At 43.0% G+C, this 27,200-nt stretch overlaps 1 protein-coding gene across 3 annotated transcripts; it reads right to left on the reverse strand.

The window, feature by feature from the left end:
- Positions 1 to 443: 443 nt before the first annotated feature.
- NHLRC3 (NHL repeat containing 3) lies at positions 444 to 27,191 on the reverse strand. Of its 3 annotated transcripts, none has more exons than XM_006268660.4 (8): positions 27,030 to 27,186; positions 19,099 to 19,251; positions 16,637 to 16,784; positions 15,945 to 16,145; positions 13,892 to 13,983; positions 10,625 to 10,737; positions 7,024 to 7,296; positions 444 to 998 (listed from the first exon to the last, which is right to left on the reverse strand). In XM_006268660.4, the coding sequence occupies exons 1-7, from the start codon at positions 27,135 to 27,137 to the stop codon at positions 7,068 to 7,070; spliced, it is 1,044 nt and encodes a 347-aa protein (XP_006268722.1). In that variant the 5' UTR covers positions 27,138 to 27,186; the 3' UTR covers positions 444 to 998; positions 7,024 to 7,067. The 3 variants fall into 3 exon arrangements, with proteins under 3 accessions (XP_006268722.1, XP_059569407.1, XP_019346922.1); XM_019491377.2 differs by lacking the exon at positions 444 to 998 and adding an exon at positions 8,147 to 8,243 and having other exon boundaries at positions 7,191 to 7,296; positions 27,030 to 27,191; XM_059713424.1 differs by lacking the exon at positions 444 to 998 and having other exon boundaries at positions 3,141 to 7,296.
- Between the last annotated feature and the right edge of the window lie 9 nt (positions 27,192 to 27,200).

Genomic DNA, 27,200 nt, shown 5'->3' on the forward strand with positions numbered 1-27,200 from the left:
GTGTCATAGAGAGTACTCTGTGGAAGAATAGTGGTGGTAGAATGAAGAACGATAAATCACACCCAACAAGATAGTTCTGATCTTACTTAAAGCTCACCTACAGAGGGGAATATTTTGGTATAATTATATAGCTACAGTTAATACTTGTATAATAGCTCATATGGATGTATAATAGCTCAAATGGACACTTATTTGGAATTACAATTATCTATTTTGGTTCAATTTGTATCACTTCCAAAATTACACATGAGAGTAATGTTGAAATCTGTGGCATAGGGAAGAGATCAGTTCAGACATCTGGCAGCTTCTGTAGACTGATTTACTTGAACAAATTCCTTTAAACTAGGAAATGTAATGGAAACAAATAAAGGTAGCCATAAATCTTATAAAAATACAGTGAAATGACTAATACTATTACCTACTTAAGTTGCAGACAATCTGTTTTGATAAGAGGTAAATAAAGAACAATTGAGTTTTGTTGTTGACTTAGTCTAAATATTCAAAAGTGATCTGATGTTTGCATTTGCTTGTGCATTGTTAGGTTGAAAATACCAGTCATCAGTTACAGAATTTTGGTGCCCTCTTGTGTTTCGAAAAAAGAATTTCAGCACATGCCAAAGCTTACCGGCTCGTCAACATTAAAACTTCCATTTATGAATACTCAGTAAGAAATCAAATAAGAGAATGGAATCACTTTAAAAAAGACACAGAATTTCTAACCACTTTGTTGTTCTACAGTACTAAGCACTTATAACACCTAATATGGACCATAGTTATGATAAATTATCATACAGGCAATAGCTCAATGTCTTTTTATTTTTAAGCCAACTTTAATAAATGATCTTGGGTGAGTAGTTAGCTGAGTGATCAAAAGGGTTTTGCCTGGATGCCATCACGTATATCTTACCGCAAGGAAAGCTTGCAAAACCATTCGCATCTTAGCTGTGAAAATATCCAGAGGCAAATTGGACACAGGAAATTAGGATGATATCTTCTTTCTGAAACAATGTTTATGAATATTTGTAAATAATGTAACTTCTGGAATTGATATATATTGCATTTTCCCTCTAATAATCCTTTTTGACCTTCAACCTCAGGTCAGGAAAGCTAGCCCAAGTTTGTTAAGGTTCCCACTGCTCTAAATAAATTTTGGGTGTGTTTTGAGACATTCTAGAACGCAGTGTGCTCACAGGAGGAAGCCAGACAGTTGGACCACTTCACCTGAATTATATTTTAACTAGCAATTCAAAGCAAACCTCAGGGAGAAGTGAATCACATCAAGCAAAAAAAAGTTTGTAAGTAACCATTAAAAGCTGAGAACATAGAACTTTAAACAGCTCAAATACACATGCTTCTTTACTAATAAACACAGGTATTTTGTATAAATTTGTTTCCATCATGTCAGAGCCAGATAGATAAATGCTACAAAATAAACTAAGCCAACACGATAGGCCGTTATACAGTACTAGTCAATGCTATGTTGGAATGCTAAAACAAAGTTAAAAACAGTTAATTTGCTTGCCATAGAAACACGGATTTCACAGTGCTTTGTAGGTACCTAGGTAGTAACATGGTTCAAAGCATCTAAAATGTTTTCTAGTTTGAGTGTTTATAAGTTATCAGTGAGTGTGCACATAAAGAGGGTAGTCTCACAACATGCATGCAATCACTCAGAAGTCGTCTTCCCACAGGGAGCCTACCAGGGCTTCTCTGCATTGTTTAGCTTATGAATGCACACTGGGTTTTCCATAGGGTAAGCAAATACTTGCATGAGTTTGCCTGTTCTTTCCACGAATGCTGAAAATTTTTCATGAAAATGTTTAGAATTTTCTACTATGATATATAGCTTTTGTACTTGCTGATAGAAACTAAACAAATAAAGCCTATGACAACTATGGTTGTGTTTTCCTAAGATATCCAGGAAGACACTTGAAGCAGAAATGCCTCAATTCCATTTTGCTATTTGTCTGGTACGTACAAAACAGTCCACTGTGACCTTCAATTTTGTTATAATTGGTCAAAAAAAATCAGAAGTTTGCCTGAGTTGCACAGCACATTGGGTTAGCATAGTTAAGGCACATCAGCTTTTATAGCCAATGGTTAGTAGGTCTGGCTAGTATGTCTGCCCACTTTTGGCTTCCCAGCCTTAAAACCTATCTACAGACGGGTCAACTGGCAGACCTTCAACATGAGCACAGAGCAAGATCCTTGACTCATGCCATACCAGAAGGCTGTAAATACTCTACCAAAATGCCCTGGCACTGCTATTGGGTAGCAGACAAGAAAGAAATTTTACTTAACCCAGAACACCCCGCCAACACTTACAGAGCTAGAACCAGCTTCACATAACTGTTGTTAATAATAACATCAACAGCAGCAGCAACAACAATGTTAATAATACTCTGTTAAAGGCACAAACAAGTTATTCTTGTTTTTAAAGCAACAACAGATGTATTAAAACCATCTCTCTGACACACTGATAGATTTTAAGTCCTCATATTATGCTGCCTGACCTCCTGTACTTTGCACTTAACCAGCAACATTACATCATAGGCAATACAGGACTAAATTTAAATCAGTTTACTCCTGTATGGAGCCCAATACCTTGCACATACTCCTGAAAGTAATCTGGCTTCAATTTGAAGATCTAAAAAATATAAATAAAATGGAGAATTTGCCTGTTCCTTGTAATTTGTTTCAGTGATCTAATCACTCTTAAATGTTAAAAAATTGTGCTTTGTTACCAATTTGTAGCTTCAATCTCCTGTTGTTTTAATTTATTTATCTTTTCTCCTGCTAGATTAAATAGCAACTTTCCATATATATTGATACTGGTTCACCATAAGCAAATCATTTCTTGATTTTTTTAAAACTAAATAGATATTGCTTTATAAGTCTGTTAACTTTGCATTTGAAAACATAAGCAGTAGTTTAATGATGTAAAAAGAATTAGTATAGTTGAAAATGATTTACACAGTTTTCATATGAAGGTTTACTAAGAATTAATTAAGTTGCATTACTCAAAGAAAAATATCTAGCAAAGTATGAAAGATTTATGTATTCCTTTCTAATGCAGAAATTTGTAGCAATATAGAGAGACCACAAGAGTAATGAGGCATGAAATGAAAAAGGACACAGAATTCTAGATCCCATGTAAATAATTTTAATTCATTGACTCAATTAGGCAAAAGTTACTTAAAAAACATTTTTTTTTGCTACAAAACATGATTTAAGACCTGAAGTTCACGTTTTCCCCATTACAGACCCTGTCATTCACATTTTAACAAGTTATGCTAAATATTTGCAACACTTTAAGAAATCACCTTCAAAATTATGTGAATTGAAATTAGGATGGTGTGGCAAGCTAATGGATGGATCAGTAACCTCTTCTGCTAGGTCACAACTGCAGAGGCAAAAAGGAGTTTGTATCATCCTAATCATTTCTAATGTGGACAGATGCCTATAAACATAAACATTTTTGGCACTACTAACAGTCGCTGCATGAGAGGCCTATGACTAGAATAGCAGCACATTCTACCAAACTGGATTTATCCTTCATTTTGATTAAAAATGAAGTTGCTACTTGATGCTTTATGTGGTCTATATGTGTATAAGGAAAGACCAAATGAAGCATCACATAACAACAATATTACTTGAAACCTGTTAATAACTTATACAGCACCCAAAAGTGCATTAGAGTCTTTCACCCACTCCCCACCCAACACCCACCTCGAAACACTCACACGTTGTCCCTTTTCCAAAGAGCTTATAATGTAGTTTCAGGGTGAACAAACAATAAGGAAAGGTTAGGGTAAGGGCAGATAAAGATTTAGCCATGAGACATGATGGCTTAATGAAAGGTTTGGTGTGGTTTTTAAAGTACCCACTGACTCACTTTTTCTGGACAGCACTGTCAGATAAAGAAAGAGACCTCTAGATTACCTGAATCAACAATTAATCTTGCTGAAATCTGGACATCTGCCTCCAAAGCAGAAGTGCAATTCATTTTATATGCATTTGCTCAAAAATGATCAATAAAGAATAATGACTCTGAGGGATGAATCTCAAATCCTTTTAATTACATGTCTTATTCTGGAAAACAGAAGCAACTTTAAGCTAAGAAGTTTTGCTGACTAGTCAAGAGATGCCACAGAAAGTTCTGCTGTTCCTCCAGAAAAGGAACATATTGAGCAGTCATTTACTAGATGAACAATTGTTCAAAGTTTATCACATTCATGTAACAGTTTATTTAAGCTGCCACCTGTGCACAAGGTATGTTTAGTTGTTGTGTGATGTCCTTCTGCAATGACTGATGCACTGCTTCCATGGAAGGGGGAATAGAAAGGAAAGAAACAAACCAAGAAAAAAAAAATCACTAAGGGCATGCCCACATGAGTGCATGCATGTGGTCTGTGGTACAGCAAACTGCATGCAGTACATGTGCAACTGTTTGTGGCACTGCAAATTTGCAGCATGGTGACAAAATTTGATACCGGGAACTCTTGGTATCGGAAAAAAACCACTGCAACCCTCCTCCCCCCCCCCCCCCCACCAAAAAAAAAAAGCGATGTGGCTCTCAGTCCAGAAGCATGCGCCACTAGACACGGAGGCTCAGTTCTCCAGGGAGACACTCTGGCTGCTAGCCAGAGCATCTACACTGCTTTAGGTATCCCCTGGCTCCTCCAGCAAGCTGGGAGCTGGGAAGAGTGAGGAAACAGCAGTTTCCCTGAAGCAGGGCATTTTGCCCCATGCCAAACCCTATGTGCAGGGGCATGCACAGTGACAAAAGGCAGCAGCAAAAATTTGTGCCACTGCTATTTTTGCTGTGGCAAATGAACATCCCTGCATGTGGGGATGTGCCCTATCAGTGGTCTTCTGTCTCCCTATCACTTTAAGAAATCAGTGTGGTCCCTATCACTTTAACCACTTTTAGGAGGGTGACGAGGCAACATGCTAATTAGCACAAAAACTAATGCTAACCACCTAGTAAACAGACAATACCCTTGAACAGCACCTTTTGTTTGAGAACCTGAACATCTCAAAAGCGCAAATAGAATTTCAATTTTTGTACCACTTGTAAAGCACCTGCCAAAACAATGTCTTTTTCAGCATGACTGAAAATCCTGCTTTGTTTCTTTGGGACCAGACATTCCTAAAGAAATAACTAGACAGGGGAAAGGAGATTTGATGCTTCACTGATCTATTTCAAACTACAGCAGTTGTATTTTCCATAAAGATTGGGATCATCAGGAAGGAAAGGTCTTCCAGATTAAAGTGAATGCAACTTATTCCATTTTAGTAGATTTGATATTGAAATAATCAGTATTACAATTGACTATGAGTATATACATTACACAGGATGTTTAGTAGAATAAGTTTACTTTCTATGTTCCTTTATGGGAAGAAATAGAATGACTTATCTTGCCTCTCTATCTCTTGAAATAGATGAGGCATGAAGACACAGGATGTGTCCAGTTTCTCAAAGATGGACCCAATTATTCTCCTGGGCAAGTCATTCTTGCCTAAGTTGCAATACATCAAAAGAACCTGAACTCTCTTTGCATCGTCTCTGTTAAAAAAGAGGGTGAATCACAAGACTGTACAGCATCAAATAAAAAGCCAATCATTGTGGACTGGGCATGGAAGAAAGATCGTAGTACAACAAGTCTGTAGCTGGAGAAGCAGATAATTGTTTATCCAATTCAAACCCAAATTGTATTCAGAGAAAGAACTGAAAAGACCAAAGAGTCTGGAAAAAGCTAAAGAAAACTACAAGCTCTATATTATGAGCAACTACCTACTGATATGTTAACAGAAGTTCCTCCAAAAAAAGTAGAAATATGACTGAACATTGAGAAAATCATTAATGAAAATCTGAAGACAGAATAAAAAGACAGACAGTTCACTAAAAAGAAAGATCCGGAGTCCAGAATAGGTAAAAACTCAGACACGTCTGAATTTCAACAACATGAGAATAACAAAAAATCATTATAAGCCTAAAGTATCTAATGCTGAGTAAAAGTCTCCTAGAAAATCCTGGATATGTATCTCAGGAAACTCAAGTTGTTGAACATCCTGAAGTTTACCTGTCAGGCCTTACCTGCACAGAAAACCTGAACTGATTAGATCAGTTTCTAATTTAATTTATTTAGTTAAAAGTGGTGCCATGTTGCTGCATAGACACTTAATTCAGTTTAAAGTGCATCATAATCATTTCACTTAAGTAATTATGGAACAGATTATTTTAGCTGGGACTGAAAAATTTGACTACAACAGCAGCATTGTTAACTACTTAGGGAAGATGCCAAAGATGCTAAAATGTCAATATCAGCCTTGAGTGTCAAAGGTGTCGCTCCCATACTGCATCTGCCTGTTTAGTATTGTACTAAATCAGCATTCAAGGAATCCTAAACTGGGGTCTGGTACCTTTCTGCCAGTTAGGACCTTTGGAATGGGACTAAGCATAGATGCACCTCCAGGCAGTTCAGGTCAGTGGCCAGCAACCTTTCAGAGCCACAGGCTGGATCAATCTGGCTTGGGTCTGAAATGGGCCAGTGCTCCAAATGAACTTCTGTCACTGCTGCTTTTCCCAGGTGCCCTACTGCAATGTGAGCAAAGCCACCTGGTACTGGAAAGTTGTGGAAGATTCCCGCTGCTGCAGACTGGATTCAGCCACAGGCCACATATAGCAAACCCCTGCTCTAGACAGGATGTGTCATAATTTAACCAAAGAAGAAAGGGTGGGAGGGAGGGGGAACTACGCTGAAGTTTAAAATAATGGTTAGAAAGTAATAAAATGAAGCAAATATGCTCATGAAATACATTCTTCAAATCCCAGTAGCTAATAGAAATGAAACACACACAAAGAACAAACAAGAAAAATCCCTGAGATTAACAAAAGACGGTATAAAAGAAAGAAGACAGGTCACAAACCAGAGCCATCTGTTTTATGGGTCCTCGGAGTGAAACATCCTGTGCTTGTGGAAGGTAGAACAGTCTGCAATGAATTTAAGAAAAACTCACTTATTGCCGAAAGTGGCTTGTGCTGAATGAACCGAAGAAATCCATTAATTTAAAGGTACATATTTATGTACTTGTTGAGATCCAATTGCTGCTACATAAATTGCTCCAGTCTTCACATTTACATCCACAAGGTGTGGTTTGACTTCATCAGCCATCTGGATTATGTTTACTACAATACAGTCTCCAATGGATCCTACTGGGGGTGCTGCCAGGATGGATACTCGGTTAATATTCAGCTGAGCTACAATCAGATACTTCTCATTGGGAGTTAACCTATAAAAGACAAAGAGAAACCGGGTTTACAGTCTCCTTACAACACCTCATGGTAACTTTGTTTATGTGCTTTGAAAAATCAGTTTTAAACCCATTCAAGGAAACAGCATTTGAGAAATCTACACAGCCTCTATGCTACAACTGGGAGCACTGCCACAAAGCATTCCTTGCTCACTTTTGTTGTGCAAGCACCAGATACCAGACAAAAAGCAATGCAGCCATGCCACGGGAACAAAGAGCGGGCGCGTCCAAACGAGCCCGCACGTGCCTCTTGCAGTGTCTCAAACTCCTTTGAGACACTGCAAGAGGCATGGCAGGAATGAGTCAAATGTTCCCCACGCTGCAAATTTAGAGCACGGGGCCAAATTAGACCCCTGGATATCCAGGGGTCAAAAAAAACCTGCAGACAAAAAATGCGGGGCAGGGACTGTGCCCTGAGGCAACCGGAGGCTGGGTCCTCCACAGAGTTCCTCTGGCTGCCAGAGCATCTCTATGGTTGGCTCTCGCCCTAGTGCTGAAGCATGCTGCCTGCCCATGCAGGGCAGGCAGCATACCAGCAGCAGGGAGCTGGACCTGGACCTGGGCTCCAGTGTTGGTACGTAAGGGGTCAGGGGGCTGGAGGAGTGGGGAAGGGACCATGGGAGGGACCCCCGCTGGCCTCCCCTGCTCCCCCACCCCGATTCCTGCCCTGCCCAGCCCCATCCCCTGCCTGTCCCCGCAACCCTTCCAGCTGCTTGGTCCCATCCCCCCAAGCCCCTGAGCCCCCCCTGATCCCTGCCCAGCACAGCCCCACCCCTTTGCCTGCTGCCCTGAGCCCCCCCGATCCCTATCTGCCCAGCCCCATACCCACCTGTCCCCCGAGACCCCTGATCCCTACCCCGCCTGGGGGACTTGGGGGTGTAGTCCCTGTGGGGGGGCAGTAGACCTTGTTGAGAGGGCTGTAGCTCCTGTTGGGAGCAGCAAAACATATAGGTATTTAGAATTCATTTTATGACGATGATAGAGACACTGGTATGCTTTAACACTGTAGATATATCAGTAAAACATTGCCCAACTCATTGCTGTCTCTGTGTCTCTCACTCACTCTCTCTTTCTCTATATAGTGGTCTTTTGTTTTACTTGTGGAGGAACATGGATTTTGAGGTATTTTACAGAGTGACTTTGGGATTTTTTTTAACAGGGATTTTTCAGTTTTCAAACAGGGAACACCAGAATTCCTGGTAGGGAGGCCAGTGGCAGGACCCAGGCAGAGGAGCCTGCTCAGAGCTGGCACCTTGAACCCAGCTGGAGGTGGCTGACCTTCTGGCCAATGGGGGCCAAGAAGACATGCTTTGACTGTTCAAAGCAGGCCACCACACTGGGAACATCTTCCAGGCAATAGCTGTCCAGATGGTCAGGCAGGGGGGACACATTGCAGTAGTGTTGTGCAAAGGCCAACTCTGCAGCCACAGCCTACTGGCAGCTGGCCCAGAGGGGCAGATGCCTCTACTGGCTGTGCAGTCCCCATTTGGGTCTGGCAGGTATGCAGCAGGTCACAGCCAAGCAGCAGCCCCCACTGCCAGTCTGCTGCAGTGGGTAGAGGGTGCAGGCAACTCTCAGGGCTGCTTCAGCAGTCCAGCTGGCACAAGGGTTAGTATCCCCAGGTACCAATTAGCTGGGCCCCAGAAGCTCCTGAGAGCAAGTAGCCCTGAGCTACTTGACAGGGCAGCTTTTTATACTGCTGGGGACAGCACAGGTGCTGGCCCCAGGCTCTAGCTCCCCCTGGCTGCAGATCCAGGAGGAGCCAGGCAGGGTTATTTTGCCCCAAGTGGCACTAATGCCCCACACCAAAGCGCATGTCCAGGCACGTGCGCTGAGGCAAAAAGCCATGGCTTAAATTTGCACTTTCTATTGAGCTGTTGAAAGTGCATGTGCTTGCCTGTGTGGACGCACCTAGTGTGTACTAAGAAGTAGACCAAAGAGACCGCATGCAAGAGAAGTATTGGGCTTGCACTCAGTGTCATTTTATTGCTTCCTTTCCAGGATTTGGCGCATGTACAGTGGGAGTGAGCAAGTAAGAGTGCTTCATGGTAGCACAGAGGCACCACAGACACACCCACCACCTTGATCTGAACATGAAAACCTGTGGTTTTGGTCATAGTCATTTGTCATTCAGGCTTCAGTTTCTTGTAACTCAGCTACTGACCTCAAGAGAAATGGAAGCCATTCTACTATTTTCAATCTTACAATATTGAAGAGTAGGCGTATAGGCCTGCTCTACATGCTGTTGCTCCTTGTTACAGCAAATGACACAAAGAAGGTTTGGGCCTATGCCTATTGTCCTTCAACATATGATTAGGACTGCAATGTACAGCTCTTAACAATGTTCTCCAGTGTTACAAAGCCCAACAACTTCTATTAAAAACAAAGGGCTCATCCTGCAACCTGAACTATATGAGTCCCTCTACCACCCTACTGAGCCTGAAAGTACCACTAAGGATGAAAACCCTGCCCACTTGTTCCCATTCTACATGAACACAAGCCCAATAATTATGCATTGCAGATATCTTGAGGAGGTTGCAAAGAACCCACCATTGCTGTCAAGCTTGGCAACATGGGAAGGGTGCATGCTCAGGACTGCATAAACCTATTTTTGTTTCCTACCTGCCAAGGCTGGGAGGACACAAGCCAGGAATGACTCTGATGGTGGTCCTGGGCTCAGCAGGAAAGTATTAGTGTCTTGCATAGATAAGACAGCTGAATTGGGAACTTCACTGTTACTTAAAGTTGTTGATATTTGTAGCCCTGGAGAATCTCATGTTGCAGTCCAAATCATGTTGGAAGACTATATGTTGAAAGACTACATGTAGACCCTATAAAAAGTGGGGCCCCATGTAGATTCAAGAATTTGTCTTTATATGATTAGAACCCAATTCTGTCTCAAGTCCACTGACTAACCATGATATCAAGCATTTATGATGGCAATGGTCAGCCAACTTTTTGGGCAGCAGGCCAGTGACCCAGTCTGGATCAGAAGCAGGCAGATGGGTGGGTGCTAGGACCCAGCTGCTGCCAGTACTTTATGCCACAGCAGCAGGCAGTGAGCATCCATAGCCACTGCTTTTCCTCAAGGTGGCACTACATGAACAACTGCTGCCAAAGCTCCCTACCGCTGACTGCTATTGAAACCCTATGTCCACGGGTTGGAGCAAATGGCTTCTCAGGCCAGATCCAACCTACAGGCCGTAAGCTGCTGACCCATGTATCACAGAATCTTTCTAGTAAAAAGTAAATTCCAAAGGAAACAAAATGTTTGCATGGAAATACATCATCACAATGCTTACGGTACCTGACAGAATAGGGACCATCTTCTTTGAAACAGCTACTCCAAGCCCCTAGCCACTCGCCTGTGACTTTATCAAAAACTTGGATTCTTTTGTTTGCTCGGTCAGCAACCCACACCTATTGTGCGCAATAAAAGTGATTATTAAAAAAACCGAAAGAAGCTAAATCAAAGGAATCAGTTTTTCATACATAATGGGTCAAATACTCTTAAGTATAGAGAACTGGAGCAAGGAAGAATTTCCTCAATATTAATTTTCCAAGCTAAGAAAGTGTTAATGTCCACACAAAAAATTCTTAAGTCACAATTAGATGCATAAATTATCTCCTTCTGCTCCAAGAGACTGACATCTTATCTTCACTTCTTTTGTGGACATGTTTTAAAAACATTCACCAAAGAAGGTGCCTTTTTAACCAATTACAAACATACACTTATCCAGGACTAAATATGATGCTTCGTCATCACAGAAACACTTGCTTTTTCTAACTGATTTTCCAATTTAATGATCTGGGCCTGTCAGCCTGGCACACGTGGACACATGCTCCCACTGGCACTCTGGAAGCTGGCTGCTACATTGAACCATTTTCAGCATACCCTTTATCAGAAATTCATAATATAAGTTTTTTCCACTATAGATATGGAGGCTGCATGGAGTTGACAATTCCACTGTACAACCAAGATAAAAAGACATTCTGACTGTTGACAGGCTGAAGCTTTTGTTAAAAAAAAAAAAAAAAAATCGGATCCACCTAACATTTAGATTTTTCTAAGAGTATCACTGCAGAAGCAGAGATTAAGTGACTGATTTTGTGCATCTTTACTGTCACTTTCTACACTTTTTTTTTTTTTAAATGCAACTGTTTATCTTTTTATTTGAGAAAATACAACAGTCTTGTAGGGATAACTTGTTTCCAACTCTGGGATGCTAAAACAGGTTTTAAGTTGGGCCACATACAAGCATTATTTTTCTATTGAGAGAATTGGTGTTTCCTTGACAGAAACTATGAGTGTACATGGGCCTGTCTCCAGAAGAAAGATCTTTTGGGTGTCAGTCTGGTCCAAGAGGGAAACAAAGCAGCTGGGTAATGCTCCCTGCACTTCTCCAGAGCAGGGACTGCCCCACTGCTCCAAAATCTGGGAAGGGAGGGGAACAGCTGCCAGTGCTCCCTATCTCTTTCCCAAACTGGGCACTGCATGGCATGGGGAACAGGCTGAGGGCTTTGTGCTACTGCTCCCTCCACTCTCCTCAACTCCTGGAGACCAGAAGCAGAGCAGGGGAGGCTGCTCCCTGCCCATTCTTTAGACCCTGGTCTGGGAATTTTCCCCACTACTCCACTCCACCTTGGGGACTGGAAGGAGTGGAGCAACTCCTGCTCTCCATGCCTGCCCTAGACCAGGATCACCCTTGCCTGGGGAAGGTATGGCAAGCAGGGAAGAAGGGGCAGCTGCAAGCTGAATGCTCTAAGCTCCCTCTTCCACAAAGATTTCTACCAGTGGAAATTTCTCAGATATTTTTACCAGTAGACATGAACACCTATTCATATACTTAGAAAGCCTCTTAACTAAGTTTGTTTCAGAATTTCCTGGGTTATTAAAATGGTTGTACCGTCCTTGGTCATACAGATCCAAAGTTCTTAGGGTCAAGACTCTCATAGTGCAGCTCTCAGAAGATGCATAGGATTAGGAGGGAATAAGACGCATTTGCTACCAACCTATGAAGTGGCTATACTTCTTCCTTCTTACTCATGTTCTATCCCAGATGTCAGCAACCCCTAGCGCACACGCCAGAGTGTGGCATGCTAAGGCATTTTGCTTGGCATGCACAACTCAGGGCAAATGGCGGGGAAGGGGTCTGGGCTGAACTGCTACAACAAAAATCAAGCCTGTCACAGGTCCTCCACTGTCTGCCTTTATGCACATGTGCACCTGCCACTGGCAATAAGCTGGGCCAGGGCTCTGAAAACCTCAGTGCAGCAGTTTGCAGTGTTCCACTGCCTGCCACAGCCAGCCTGGGCTCTAGGCAGGCCCCTGCTGCCTGCCACAGAGCCTGGGCTACTCACAGCAGGCAGTGGGGATGCTGCAAGCTGCTGCACTGAGGTCTATGGAGCCCCAGCCTGGTTTGTTGATGGTAGTGGGTGCACGTGTGCTTACAGACAGATGGTGGGAAAGGGGCTGGGGCTGTGTTCCTACGACAGGGATCAGGCCCCATGCAGCTCTCCTGCTGTCTGCCCCTGGGGTGCCAGCATCTTACAAGTTAAGGTTGGGGCGTTTTTGGTATTCCACTCAAAAAGGTTGCAGATCCCTGTCCTAGCCTCTTAAGGAAGAACATCCGTTGGGGGAAGAGGGTGCATGTGTGAGTGCGTGCATGTGTGTGCACACATATACACACCATATTCTCACATATATCACCCATCTTTTTCCAAGAACCAGCTGTTGGAAATTTAAGTGCGCATTGTAAGTGAGGATGTTTCTGCCACTTAGGCTTCTGTTGGACAAAAGCAAAATTAAGTCTGTTTGTGATCCACGGGGAGCAAAACATTGAGCAGGCTCAGCTCCCTAGCTGCTGTTACTCAGTTATCTACTATGAGGAAAGATCTTTTTTTCTGCCTTTCAAACTCAAGATGTGTATCCTATTCTCAGGCATGACATATGTGAAAAACAATGGGAGGGAGGGTGGGGGGGATGCACATGGGTGTGCAAGTACATGCACGAGCACATACAAACCTACATATGCACATGCATTTGTATGCATCTAGATCTATATATACCATATTTATCCAAATCCAAGACTACTCTGAATTTAATACAACCCTCCCCCCTGCCCCGACATGTATAGAAGAATTAGATTTTATACATGGAATGGGGCTGGAGCTGTGGCAGAGATGGTAAGTCAATGGCAGGGAAGACAAGCTGATGGAGAGAAGCAATGGGAGGGGTGAGCAGCAGCTATAGCTCTGACCCCAACCCCTGGCTGTGGTCAGAGTCATAGCAGCTGCCTACCCCCCAGCTGCTTTGTATTTGATTTCAAGATGAGCCCCTCCCCATCCAACATGTTACATGGGGGTGGTGAAAGCTTATCTTGGATTTGAGCAAATATGGGGGGTGTGCGTACACTCACTCACTCACTCACTCACTCACTCACTCACTCACTCACTCACTCACTCACTCACTCAGGGAACACGATTATGCAGCTAGTCAGGACTCCCTCCTATATCTAACAAAGCCACATCAAGGTAAAACTGTAAGTTTTCAAGGAAAAGACTTATTCTTTACCCGTCCAACAGAATCCACTGTTACACTGTGAGGAATCCTGAACTGAGCAGCACCTGTACCATTTTCTGCACGCAGCCACATCACCTTGAAATCTAATGGTTATAACAGTGAAAAAATATTAAGGAACATTCATATTACACTATAGAAGTGAACTGTTTAATTTCTTCCAAATTATGGTTAGCAATATTTAAAATTTAAGCCAACGCAATCATTTGCCTAAGTCCAAGGGAGCATTGCCAAGAACTTCAATGGTAGCAAAACTATGAGTTTATAATTATGATTAAGATGATGAACCAGGACCCCAGAGCATGAGGTTCTGCACAAACACAGAGATGTTTGGAGACTTGTACCTAATTTCAAATCTTACAGTTCATAAGGAAAAACTCCACTTAGTTTTAAATGCAATAAAGTGCCAGTTTAGCATTTAGCCACAATAGTTCAGCTGGTATGCGAGAAAGAAGAATATTCATGGGCAATAACTTTTACTGGACCAACTACATAGCAGGGAGAGACTTGGACAAGCTTTTGAATGCAGTGCATTCTTCTTCATTATTCAGTGTATGAGCATGTTTTTTCTTAAAAGAGAATGCTATTATACTAAAAGAGCGAAATACCAGACAAAAGTAGAATGTCTCTATATTCTAATAAGGCTGTTAATGCATAAAGTTTCTCACCCAAAATAAGTGAAAATAAAGGATACATTTTTGGAAAAAAATATCATAATAGACAACACAAAGGAGGTCTATTTTTGCAGAAAAAGTAATTCATAATAATTAATGCAGTGCATTGATTTAAGAAGTATCTGTTGCTTCTTATAAGCAAAGTTTGTTTTCAAGATACACAAATAGACTTATATCTGAGAAACAATAGTACAGGAGCGTATTATAGGTCCTAACCCTGAAAACACTCACTTTAAATGCTGTTAACTCTAACCATGCAAGCAGTCCGAATCACTTCAGAGGACTTACTCACATGCTTAATGTCAAGTCTCTGTGTACTTGGAGGATCATAACCTTAGTTTTAACCACATCAATTACAAAATGGGTATTGTAAAAATATTTGGACATTTATGATGTTCCTAAATTACATACCATCTATTGAATTACTATGGGACTTACATGTTCCAAATTGGAGAAAACAGAGCAAAAACTTATTCTCCTTCATGAACTGTATTAAGCAGACCACAGTTGCCAAGAACAAACCAATACAGATCTGTTACCACAACAAAACTCAACAATTCAAATCGCATTTCCTCAGGACCTACTGAAAAGTTTCACTGGCTGTCAGTGTTTCTTATGACCGTAGAAAGTAATTTTAATTTTATACCATACCAGCACTGAATGTACAGAAGTTTTAAAAAATGGCCCCTCTTCTTATTGTGGAAAGACGGAACTAAAAATCAGCAGCAAGACCCCTTAGTTCTCATGTCAAGCTATTGAGGTTATGATAGTAGAATCAAGTTAGAGTACAGAGGCTTTTACTGAGTACAAATATTTACTATCTAATCATCATGGAATCCCTTTTCCATCATATCCACTACCATAGGCTGAGCAAAGACTTTCAATTTGCCATGCATTGTTGCGCTGTCCATGAATAACTACGTTCTAGAAGTGATGATTAGTACTTTGGCAGCTGACAGAGGGAAATCAATGGAGAATTCTGACAGTTTCATATTGTAATCATGAACTGCTTGGTGACACATGCCAGAGAGGAGCAGCACTTTCTCTTCAATTGGAGGCAGAACTGGAAGAAACTTCATATATTTTTGTAGGGTTTTTAACTTCTCATCCACTATTCCAGCAGCATTAGCAGGAACTTACTTGCCTTAGTTGCCTCTATTAAAAAAAATCCACTGCATTCAACAATGATAAGAAAACAGCATGAATGTTTCTGCGCATACGGTAGTTAATGAAACAGCTTGTGATCTGTAGTACATTAGAATTGATGGAAACCTGCAACTAACTTCAGTGGGCACTGGATCAAACTCATAGTTAGCAACATTGAGGTTTAAAAGTAGCATTATTATGCCTCGAAGATTTCACATATTACATACCACTGGTCAGTTTGAGTAATCTGTTGTTCAAGCCTCCATCTCCATCTACAATATAGATATCCCCATTTTGATCAACAAATATTTCTGCTGGCTGATCAAACTGCAGTGGAATCAGAGCTGAACCTGGTTTACCGGGAGTGCCCAAGGTTTGCACTGGTTTACCAGAAGTACTGTACTGTTTCACAGTATGTCCATACTTCCCTGCATCAAAACAAAGGCATTGACATTTCTCAGTAGAACCATGTCTTATAAACATCAACATAGTACTATGAAGATAAAATCCACTGTCACTTTACATTAAAAGTAATAAAACTAAACTAGGGCAACTCTGTAATAACTTAATGAGTGCAGATTAATCTATCTGCAAATCATGTACATATAGGATTGGAGCCACCAGAATTGGAAAGAGAACACATCAGACTGAGATGCAAGCCCCTTTTTTGAATAAAGGGCTGTGAAAGTTTGCCAAGATTAGAAGCCATGGCCAATGACCCAATGGTGAAATTCAGAAGCCTTCAAGATTCTGTACTTTGTGCAGCACTGGAGCAGTGTACAACAAACCCAGCACCAGAGAACTGTGAATCTGACTTAACATTCTTAGGGTAGTTCAAAACAGATGTTCAGAGGAATACCTACAAAGGTGTTATTTTCTTCCCAAGCCAATACTTTTAATATGCAACAATCTGACATACCATTTCCAACATCTGTGATCCATACTGAGCTATCAGTACCATTGCTGGCTACAAAAATACCATGAGGCATTTCAACTGTAGAATTCCAAGCTTGCCGGAAATCTCCATTCTCTGAAAACACGAGTACTTTTGGCACGTTAACCCCTCGCTGTAAAGTATAAAAAAAAAAAACTAATTGGAAAAAAAAGATCATTGCAAACAGCCTTATTTTTGGTGATTGTCTAATTTTTAGTATTTTTCACGTGCAAAAACCTTTACAGACACTAACTCATAGTTCTCAGGCTCATGAGGGGGACAAATATCACTAATCTTATTTCTGCAGCTGGTGAAAGCAAGAAACAGAAAGATGAAAATCAGTGGCTACTCTTACAAAGTTAACTTTTGACATATAACTTGAGGTGTACATAGTTTGATTAAGGTGGGACAAACCCCTGCAGCTTTCACCGTCTTTATGCTCGGGTCTCTCTTTATGCAAGGGCTGCATTCCAAAAACACCTTGCATAAAGCAAATTTGCATTAAGCAAATCCATTATTATATGTAATTAATAGGTATATGTACCAGCCTCACTCTACTGGCCCCCACAAACCATGACAAATTCAAACAGTAATCACACAATACAATAACTGCTGCGCGGCGAGGCTGTAAGTTCCATGCTGCAAGCAGCAGCACGCAGAGTTTGTGCATTGCCAGGGCAGCGTGGGGCGGGCTGGAGAGGCACCCAGGGGAGGGAAGCAGGCCAGCAGGGAATGATGGCTGTCTGCTGCTCCTGGCTCCACTCTGCTTCACTTCCAGCCTGGCGGGAGCAACCTTGCATGGCTGGGAACTGCAGGGCTGCATAAAGAGGCTATGAGCTCCCTGCTGCACTGGGTCATGCCCACTGGGCTGCGGAGGCACCCGGGGCAGGGAAGCAGGGAACAGTGGGGCCACACAGAGAAGGTGCTCGCTCTGCGCTGCAAGCAGTGGCACGTGCAGCGGGTGTGTCATCAAGGCAGTGCAGGGTGAGCACCTTCTCCACATGGCCCTGCTGTTCCCTGCTTCCCTGCCCCCGAGCCTCCGCAGTCCAGTGGGCATGACACAGTGCAGCAGGGAGCTCATAGCTTCTCTGTGCAACCCTACTGTTCCCAGCTGCACTGGGTCGTGCCCACTGGGCTGGAGAGGCACCCAGGGCAGGAAAGCAGGGCGGCAAGGAATCATCCTGCGCTGCCCTGGGGATGCACCTCCTCTGCCTGCCGCTCTTTGTGGGGGGTAGCCCCATGCCACAGGAGGCGCGTAGCCAGGGCAATGGGGACCAGGCAGGGAGAAGTCTGAGCTGGGCCTAGGATCAGGGCCAGGACCCATTGTGCCCGTGGATCTGCCCCTTCCCCTTGGAAGTGTGCACAGCAGTGGGGAGCCAGCCCTCCCCCAGCGAGCCACTGGAGGCTCTGTCCTGCTCCCCGCTGGGGCCCTGCAGCTGCACACTGTGGCCCTGGGCCCCAAGCACCCACCAGCTGGACAGCAGCCTCAGCCCTGCCCAGCTCCCTCCCTACAGGGGCCTCAATCCCCTTCTTCTCCCCACTTACCTGCCAGAGCTGCCCTCAAGGCTATGTGGGGCCATGTCCATGTACTGTACATGCATGTGGCGCCCCCTGTTTCACCGCCTTCCTTCCACTTTCTCCCAGCTCCCTGCAGGCTGGAACTCTACCAGCCTGCAGGGAGCTCATTGCCAGCCAACTTCACATAAGATCGGATTTTTCTCGGACAAAGCGAATTTCTGGTATAAATAAAGTTGTCGCATATAAGCGAATCTGCACAAAACCAATTTGCATAGAGACCTGAGTATATTATTTTGACCTCTGGATTCATTTAATCTCGAGAAGTGGAGGAAAAGAGGGAGGGTAGTAAACCGTATTCAACCTAAAATGGGCCCAAAAGTTAACTGCATCTCTTAACTCTGCACCATCCCAAGCACCTCTATATGGTTCCTATATATCTGTCTGGTGCACTACTGAAACAAAAGCCAGGATCTAGACTCCAACATATGGAGCTCACTAGTGTAGTTATTTTTTAATGGAAAAGACCAACTGATAAAACGTGTCAATTAATCTAAAACTTGGAAGCCTATCATGTTCTGGAGCAAGATGTCTAGGCTGCCTCCATTACTATTTTTGTGACCTCACCTCATTGTGGTCAATAACATCCCGCAGAAAGTTAACTCTCTCTCGTGGGTATGATAACACTATTCATTATCTGTAATAACTTTAAAAGACTTTAAGATGTATAAAAACAACAAACCTGTAATGTCTCATTAGAACTTTCACATCTAGGGCTACTTAAAAAAATTGTTACATACCTCAGTCATTTTTTTTTTTAAATAAAGAATAACTACTTGCTATAGCTATTTTCATATAAAAGCAAATGTGAATGACAAAGGGAAAACCCACTACAATACCAACGAGCACAGAAATCCAATGTCTTTACTTACTTGTGCAACATAGACCAAATCACTGATAGGGTCAACGCCAACACAAAATGTTTGACCAGTGAAGTATTCTGGAAGTTTAGGCCAGCTTACATCCAGTTTATATAATCGTTGCTCATTCATCCAAGATGAATAGAATGTGATTGTCCTTAATACCTTAACATATAAAAGTAAATGTCCATTAACAGTTGAGCAGTAATTTTGTGCAGTCCTTTAGTATTTTATTAGTTATATCTTGGAGAGACTATTTTAAAAGGTGCAAAAAGACAGGTAAGTAACTAAGGGCCTTGTTACATGTTACATTGTGAGCCACACAAATGTTGATTTGCTTCGTGTTATCTTGCAGTCACACCTTCAACTTGAGCTGCGCATCTGTGGGGAGTGGCTGGGTATGTGGAACAGGAGCTGGGTTATGCAGATCAAAGAAAATCCTACCTTGGAGTGGTATAACTTTGAGCCACATAATGAGTGCCTTAAGCCACTTAAAAGTGTTAACATGCAGAAAATCCTGGTGTTAAGAGCTCTAGGATCTGCCTAAAATTAACGTGCAACAAAAACTCTCCTTGACTTTCAATGGAACATCTAACTTTTACCTAAGTCTTTGAAGAATTCCCTTTTAAAAGCGAAGTGAATCAATGCATTTCAAAAATGTAAATCAAGTATGTACCCCCTTAGTATGGAAGACTAGCTTTCCAGAAACAAGGTAGGGTTAACTAAATTCAAACAGGCATAAAGCTTTCACAGGCAACAGGTTACTTTGTGAGATGCTATGATGGACCTGCAGGGTACAAGAGTTCTAAACAGAAAGCAGTAATTTAAATACAAAAGGTAGGGAAGAGAGAGGGAACACTGCTGTGAGAGGCAAAGACCACTGCTATGGTCCTGAGCTGCAGCAAAGCCTCAATCTGCTGCCAGCATGCCGCTGCCTGGATCCAGAGCAAGCTGCCCCTATTGCAAGATCCCAGTGGCTTCAGAGCAGCCCCCTGCTCTATTCTGCTCCACACCCTCCCAGCACAGCTGGGGCTGGTCTCCATGGCAACCCCAACCTTGAGCTTTCACAGGCAGCTAGGGTCTCCATGGAGACCAGCCCCAGCCATATGCAGGGGCTGATGGGAAATGAAGTCTGGCTGCTGACTGGATCACACATTTTGCCCACCCCTGTATTAGACTGTTTTGCTAAGTAAAGAGCATTATGAAGAGCTGGTTGCAGAAAATGACCTTTGGACAAAATGATCACAACTTCATTCAGTTTAAATTAAATGGAAGGTTAAATAAAAGAAGCCTTGTAAATACCTTCTTGATTTCACAGAAGCAGAACTGGATTTTTCAGTTCTTCACTAATTAGTGACGTCAATGAACCTGAGGAGCTAAAGGGTGCAAATGCAGCAGAGATCTAGATTTTTTGTTTTACATCAATGCTACTAAAAGTATCTGGAATTTTTATACTGTGCCAAGGAAAAAGCTTGCAGGAAAGGGCTCCAAATCTAACTGAATAAATAGTCACCACAGAGACAATGTTACAAATACGCAAACTGTCTACTGTAGCAGAAAGCCCCCTTTTCCTCTTGCCTACATTTGCTCTCCCCTCTTTGGATATGTTTCTCTTTTTCTACCTTTTCTTCCTTCCTCTCTCTTTCACTTTAAGATAAGGAATTGTGTTTTAAAATTTGTATGTGTGCATTTTGTATCTCCCCTTGTATTTTGGTATTTTTATCTATGTGTGCGCCATGGCATTTGTAGCTTATATTTTATACTCCTCACCTTTCAACTAAATGTGTTTTAGTTTCATAAGTAAGTTATACATTGTAACAATGTTAACAAAGGCAGGAATCAAACTGCCCTTCCCTGTATCAGGCTGGCCCCTAAAAGAGCCAGTGAATCAGTGATTGAATGTGTAACATAGTAGCAGACAACAATTATCACCTGGAAGCTGCAGATCAACCAAGGGAAGAACTCAATAGAAGACAATGTAACAACTGGGAAATCTCTAAAGGTCACTGATCAAGGGCTAGAAGCCCTGGCCTGAGTTAATCAATGCCAGAGACCAACTTTTGGGCTGAATATGTCCAGATAGACCACTCCCAGAGCCCTATTCTAAATTCATCAACGGACTCCCAAACCTGCACGTTCATGTGGACGACCCCTGGGGCTGACAGATGCCATCCAGTAGCCAACGAGGGGGGGGAAGTCCCACGAGGGTCAATGACCCCTGGATCGAGCAAACCTAAAAACTGGGGAGTCACCAAAGTCTGCCAAGGACAGACAAAAGGCAGTGAAAAGTGACCCTCAGTGGCACTTTCTTGATCTCCAACTCGACCAGACCTGTCCAGCCAGAAGGACCAGCCGGTGACCCCCTTCTGGAGGATAACACCACGCTGAAAGAAGCCTCAACTGGCCATCAACGGCAGACTCCAGCGCTTGTAGGATAGGTATACCTGACTCTGTAGCTTGCTACTGTGTGTGTGTGTGTGCGCGCACGTGTGTGTGTGTGTGTGGGGACCAGCCCCAAGGTTTATGATTTAACTCATTACAGAGTTTCAATCCGCCTAATAAACCAGAATTTTAAGGATCCTGAGTTGGACATTTGTAGCCAACACTACAAGGAATGCAAAAGAAAGTGAGAACTGTCCAAAGTCAGGTTGAATTACAACTTGTTATTAGAGAATATTCAAACACATAAATTCTTCAGCTACATAAATCAAGGGAGAACAAGGGAAGAAAAATAAGAATAGGTATAGATAACTTAAGAATGGACAAAAAGTTAATGAATTCTTTGTTTCAGTTTTCATTAAGGAAAAATGGATTGAACACTGCAAAGGCAAAGGTGGCTATCAGGAGTGGGATATGGAAATGGAGATTTCCATAACTGAAGTAGAATCTTCCAGAAATTTAGTTAGATCTTCTTGTTTGGGCAGGGGTTTAACAGGCAGGGTTAAGTTTAGGGTTACTGTTCTGTCATCTACTATTTTACATCAATATTTTATCTGTTTTTATCTATTTTATCTGTTTATCTTGTTATTGTAAGTTGCCCTGAGCCATTTTGGGGGAAGGTGCCATCAAAATCAAATACATGGATAAGTCTCAATACACTGGTATCAGTCTACACTGAATACTCTCCATCCCAGAATTCCAAACGCCCTGGCATATGAAAATGAAGGTTCAGTAGCAAATGTTTTTAATCTATCTATTAAATCAGAGGTAGTACCATTGTGACTGTCTACATTTAAAAAAGGAGAGTGGGTGGGAAACGATGAAGGTAACTACAGGCCCATTAACCACCTCAACCAATGGGCAGTACTGAAAGAGGAAGTCCCAGGCTGATGGGATGCTACTAATAGAATTCCTTCAGGACTGCCTTGGGGCTGATCTTGTTTAACGTTATCATTAATAAACCAGTGGTAGGGTAGTGGTAAAATTTGCTGGCCACACAACATTAGGAAGCACTGTCAGTTACTGTACAGAAAGAACTGGATAGTTTTGTGGAGGGAGTAATAGAAACAGGATAAAAATCTGCATCATAAAGTGTCACGCACTTCAGGACTAATAACATTTCCTCTTATATAATGGCAGGTCATCTGTTGGAAACTACTGAAGAGAAGGGCCTGGTCATTTTAGTTAATCATAGCATGATTATGAGCTGTCAATAAGACAAAGATGTGAAAAGGGCAAATGCCCTAGGATGCATCAGACAACACATTTCCAGGCAAAATACTTCCACTACAGACAAGCAAATCCCAGGACGTTTTTCTCCCCTTGTACTCGGCCTTGGTGAGGCCGCAGCTGGAGTATTGCATCCAGTTTTGGGCCCCACAATTCAAAAAGGATTTGGAGAAGCTTGAGAAAGTCCAGAGAAGAGCCACACACATGATCAGAGGTCAGGAAAACAGAACTTACAATGACAGGCTGAGAGCCACGGGGCTTTTTAGCCTGGAAAAGCACAGGCTCAGGGTTGATCTGATGGTCACCTATAAGTTTATCAGGGGTGACCACCAGTATCTGGGTGAACGTTTGTTCACCAGAGCGCCCCAATGGATGATGAGGTTGAACAGTTATAAACTACTGCAAGACCGTTTCAGGCTGGACATAAGGAAGCATTTCTTTACTGTCCGAGCTCCCAAGGTCTGGAATAGCCTGCCATCGGAGGTGGTTCAAGCACCTACATTGAACCAGAAAAAATTTCTACATCGATCAAGAAAAAATTGGATGCTTATTTTGCTGGGATCCTATAACTCCAGCTGATTTCCTGCCTTCAGGCGGGGGGCTGGACTCGATGATCTTCCGAGGTCCCTTCCAGCCCTAATGTCTATGAAATCTATGAGACAGGGAAGTATTCGTGTAATTATTTAAAGCCCTGTTAAGACCTCATTCAGAGTACTATATACAGTTTTGTACACAATGTTCAGAAAAGGATAATTCACTCTGAAATAGGTGCAAAGAAGGGCTACTTGATGAAAAGAGGAATGAAGAATGTAAGGCATATGAGAGAGCTAAAAGAGCTTGGGTTCTTTAGTTTAGCAAAATGAAGGTTAAGATGGCATATGACTGATGTCCAGATACACCAGAATATGGAAACAGGGAAGAAGAGGGCTACTTAAATGAAAGGACAATGCAGGTACAAGAGCAAATATATAAACTAACCATGAAGAAATATATGCCAGAAAAAAAGCTCCTAACCAGAGTAATGAGTCTGATAGAATCCTACTACTAGTAGAGGGAGTAAAAAAATAAATAAGTAGCAGGTGGAGGAAAAGGGCCTATGTGATGAGGCTGTCATTTTAGCAGGGACACGCAGTTGTTAACTATGGTAGTCTGAACTCAGGCAGAAGGTAGGGTAGGGTGGCACCTTAGGCCCCCTCTACACATGCAAAGATGTGATGGGATCTAATGCATGATCCACACAATTGCGCCTCCACCATGCTACATGTGCACGGTAGGAGGCATGACTGTGGGACTGTACATTAGAGCCTATCACACTTTATTGCCAGTGCAAGGGGAGCCTAATCCCAGGCTCCCCTTGCACCAGCAAAATGCACGCTCCCATGGCTTGGAGCCCCATCAGTTGAGGGGCCGCTCAGCCATGGGGGCACCCCATGCAACTCCAGGGCTGGGAGATTACAGCAGCCTCAATCTGATGGGGCTCCCAGCTGCAGGGGAGAACCTGCTACCCACGCAAATTAAAATGCAATAGCAACCAGCTATAAAGTTAGTACACATTTTCAAAGTCTAACTTTATAGCTAGTTGGAGCTTTTTATCATGGGATAAGTACTTTGCATGTATAGATGGCTTAAGGTAATTGCACAATTAACCAGTTAATTGCATAATACCTGTAATATGTAGAGGGGACCTTATAGAGACCAACTGAACCTTGCTCCACCTTCTGCCTTTTTACCCGGGGGGTGGGGGTGAAGACTCAACAATCTATCTCACACCCTTAACAAATACTATTCTGACATGGAAATGTCTCACACGGGATGCTACATAATTACTGATGCAAAAATATACTTTTTTTTTTCCACGAATACTCTCTGCACTCCAAAATATGCTATGCTCTTTTAAAAGCTGGCCTCAATTCTAAGTTGCTAAATTCTTCCAACTCTAGCTAATATGCCCCTGCTGATCCTGTAGTAGAGTCAACTTTATTGTATATTATGTTGTTCAGAACTATGCACAAGACATTTACCACATGAATCCCAGACCCTAATTACTGTAATGATGTAGCTTTGTGTTAGGTAGTATGGTAACAAGTCTTAAACCCTGTGCTTAAAGAACTTTTCTGAACTGGATAATAGCTAAATTTAACTTCCCCAATGTGGTTTTCACTCTTAAGGGGTCTTCACTGCACAACACTTGTATGTATGGCAGATGGATATCAAGATCCTTGCTGACATACTGCTGACATACCCAGAGCATTTAACATGATTCTGCAGCATTATAGTCAAGGCAAGGGCCATAATCTTTTAGCTCCCAAAACACAGATCTGTATGATATAAGTTGAGAGAGATCTCTTTTAGTGAATTCTGATCATAAACTATAATCTCTTGGTGATCTGCAATACAGGACAATGCTAGTTCATGTATGCTCTCTTGTATGTGTAAAACAAAAGCATCACTGTACTCTGAAGGACTCACACATTCATGTAGTATACTTTGTTTCAATACACAGACTCAGGACAGAAAAAAGAGGTATGCACTTACCCAAACCCAATATAAATGATGCTCATTAGGTACAGAACACTTAATAAGCACTTTCAGTGCTGTATATTTAATGAACATTGTTTACAATACTGTGTATTAGCAGCCCAAGAACTAGCTCCGGTTATTTCCAAGGCCACAGGGATGCCAAGCACACAGGCACCTCTAAGGCCACCCCAACCCAGTCTAACATGCATCAGGCAGGGCACATTTACACCTTACTGGCTAACTAAATCAGATGGAAATCTTTACAGCTTATTTCATCAAATGCTGCCTGATGAAATAAGCCACTGCTTAGGAAAGCTGATGCAGACAGCACCAGATGAAGCAAGCTGCTATGTATGAAAGTCTTTCTACCATTCATTTAGTTAGTCCATTCCAGTGATTCTCAACAAAGGACTCACAACACCCTGGGGTGCCTTGATATCCTTTCATGGGTGCTGCAGCATGCCATGCAATGTTAGCTGCGCAAACAGGATTTGAAAGAGAAACCCTGAAATTTCAAGTGGGAATCCAGAACATTAAACCCACTCTTACCTACTGCAATCTTTCCAAGCTCTTTACAACAGGAGATGGCTCTAGTATTTTTCTGTAGCAAAACAGTGAAAATTAACAAATAGCATTTTGGGGGGGGGGGGTAGTGCCTCAGTAGCCTAGAAGGTGTTAAAACTAATAAAAGCAAGTTATTTTTCACACAGCATGCAGCTAGGTATAACTCAATGCCACCAGATAGCTGTGGAAGCTGACAGTTTAGCTACATTCAAAAAGGGATTGGACTAATTCTTGGAGGAAAGGAGCACTAGTAGCTACTAAGCATGGGAGTTAGGGATACAGGCTCTGAATCAGAGCTTCCGAGACCTTAAATGCTGGAGGCTGCAAGCAAAAGAAAAACAGTGAGGAAAACACAGTTCCTATTCTTTCAGCCTCCACTCTGCCCATTTGACACACATCTCAACATGAGCCTTATAGCCACAAAGCAACAGTTATCCCCTCCCCCCACCCTCAATTAATAGAGAGGGCTACTGGGTATGTGTCAACTGGACAAATAAAAGACACACTAAGGATGGGATGGGCAAAACCTAATGAGTGCACCAAGGGTGGGACACTGAACCAAGCACACCAGACACTGCCTGCTGGCCCTCAAATCAGTCCAAGGAGCCAGGGGGTGTTGCTCAGTGAAACTGTCTGGAGACATGAACGGACCAGGGTCAGGAACCGTGAGACCCTTGCCTGTTTGACACACACATTGGGAACATGGGCTGTCTGCCAAGAGAGCAACAGCTAGCCCCCAATGGTTAATGGGGAAGGGGGTCCTGGACTGAATTTGTGGGGCAAAGACGACAAAAAACACCAAAAAGGACTGAGGGTCCAAGCATGCCAAGGGGGCAGCGAGCAGAGTACAACGCGCTCAAGGAGCCAGTGGACAGAGCCTCCTTCCTGGTCTCACAGATGCTGAGCTGGACCAGAGCCGGGGCGAGGGGGGGCTGCCCAGGAGGAGCTCAAGGACCTCATAAACAACACTGTATTTTATTTTTGCATCCTTTCCGAGGCCAACTCCGTCCCGGGCTCAAGGGGCAAAGCCCAAGAGTCACGTTGCAAACCTGGGCAATCGCCCGGGACGGCGGCTCTGGCCCCACACAGGCGCCCCCCGCCCCGGACACTCCCCACACGCGCGCTGCCCCGCTTCGTCTTAACCAAGAGGGGTCAAGCTCCAACCCCGGCCCGGGGTGGGGGGTGCCTACCTGCGCGCCGGGCAGGGCCCCGAGCAGCGCCAGCACTAGCAGCGCCAGGGCCATTGCCGCCGTTACCCTGGCGACGAGCCGGCAGCGGACCCCACCCCGCGGGCGCATGCGCAATTGCACCACTCCCCCGGCTAGAGATCAGTGGGTGGGGGGGTGGGGAGTAGCACGGGC

Source organism: Alligator mississippiensis, chromosome 1 (assembly GCF_030867095.1).
Source record: "Alligator mississippiensis isolate rAllMis1 chromosome 1, rAllMis1, whole genome shotgun sequence".
Taxonomy (NCBI): domain Eukaryota; kingdom Metazoa; phylum Chordata; order Crocodylia; family Alligatoridae; genus Alligator; species Alligator mississippiensis.

What these genes read in the sequence shown, in the direction of transcription:
- NHLRC3 (XM_006268660.4), bottom strand. Translation starts at nt 27,137, where the DNA reads ATGCGCCCGCGGGGTGGGGTCCGCTGCCGGCTCGTCGCCAGGGTAACG. An exon ending in ATTTGGTCTATGTTGCACAA is followed by an intron (nt 16,785 to 19,098) that starts GTAAGTAAAGAC and finishes TATACTTTACAG; the next exon opens with CGAGGGGTTAACGTGCCAAA. An exon ending in GATCACAGATGTTGGAAATG is followed by an intron (nt 16,146 to 16,636) that starts GTATGTCAGATT and finishes GTTTTGATGCAG; the next exon opens with GGAAGTATGGACATACTGTG.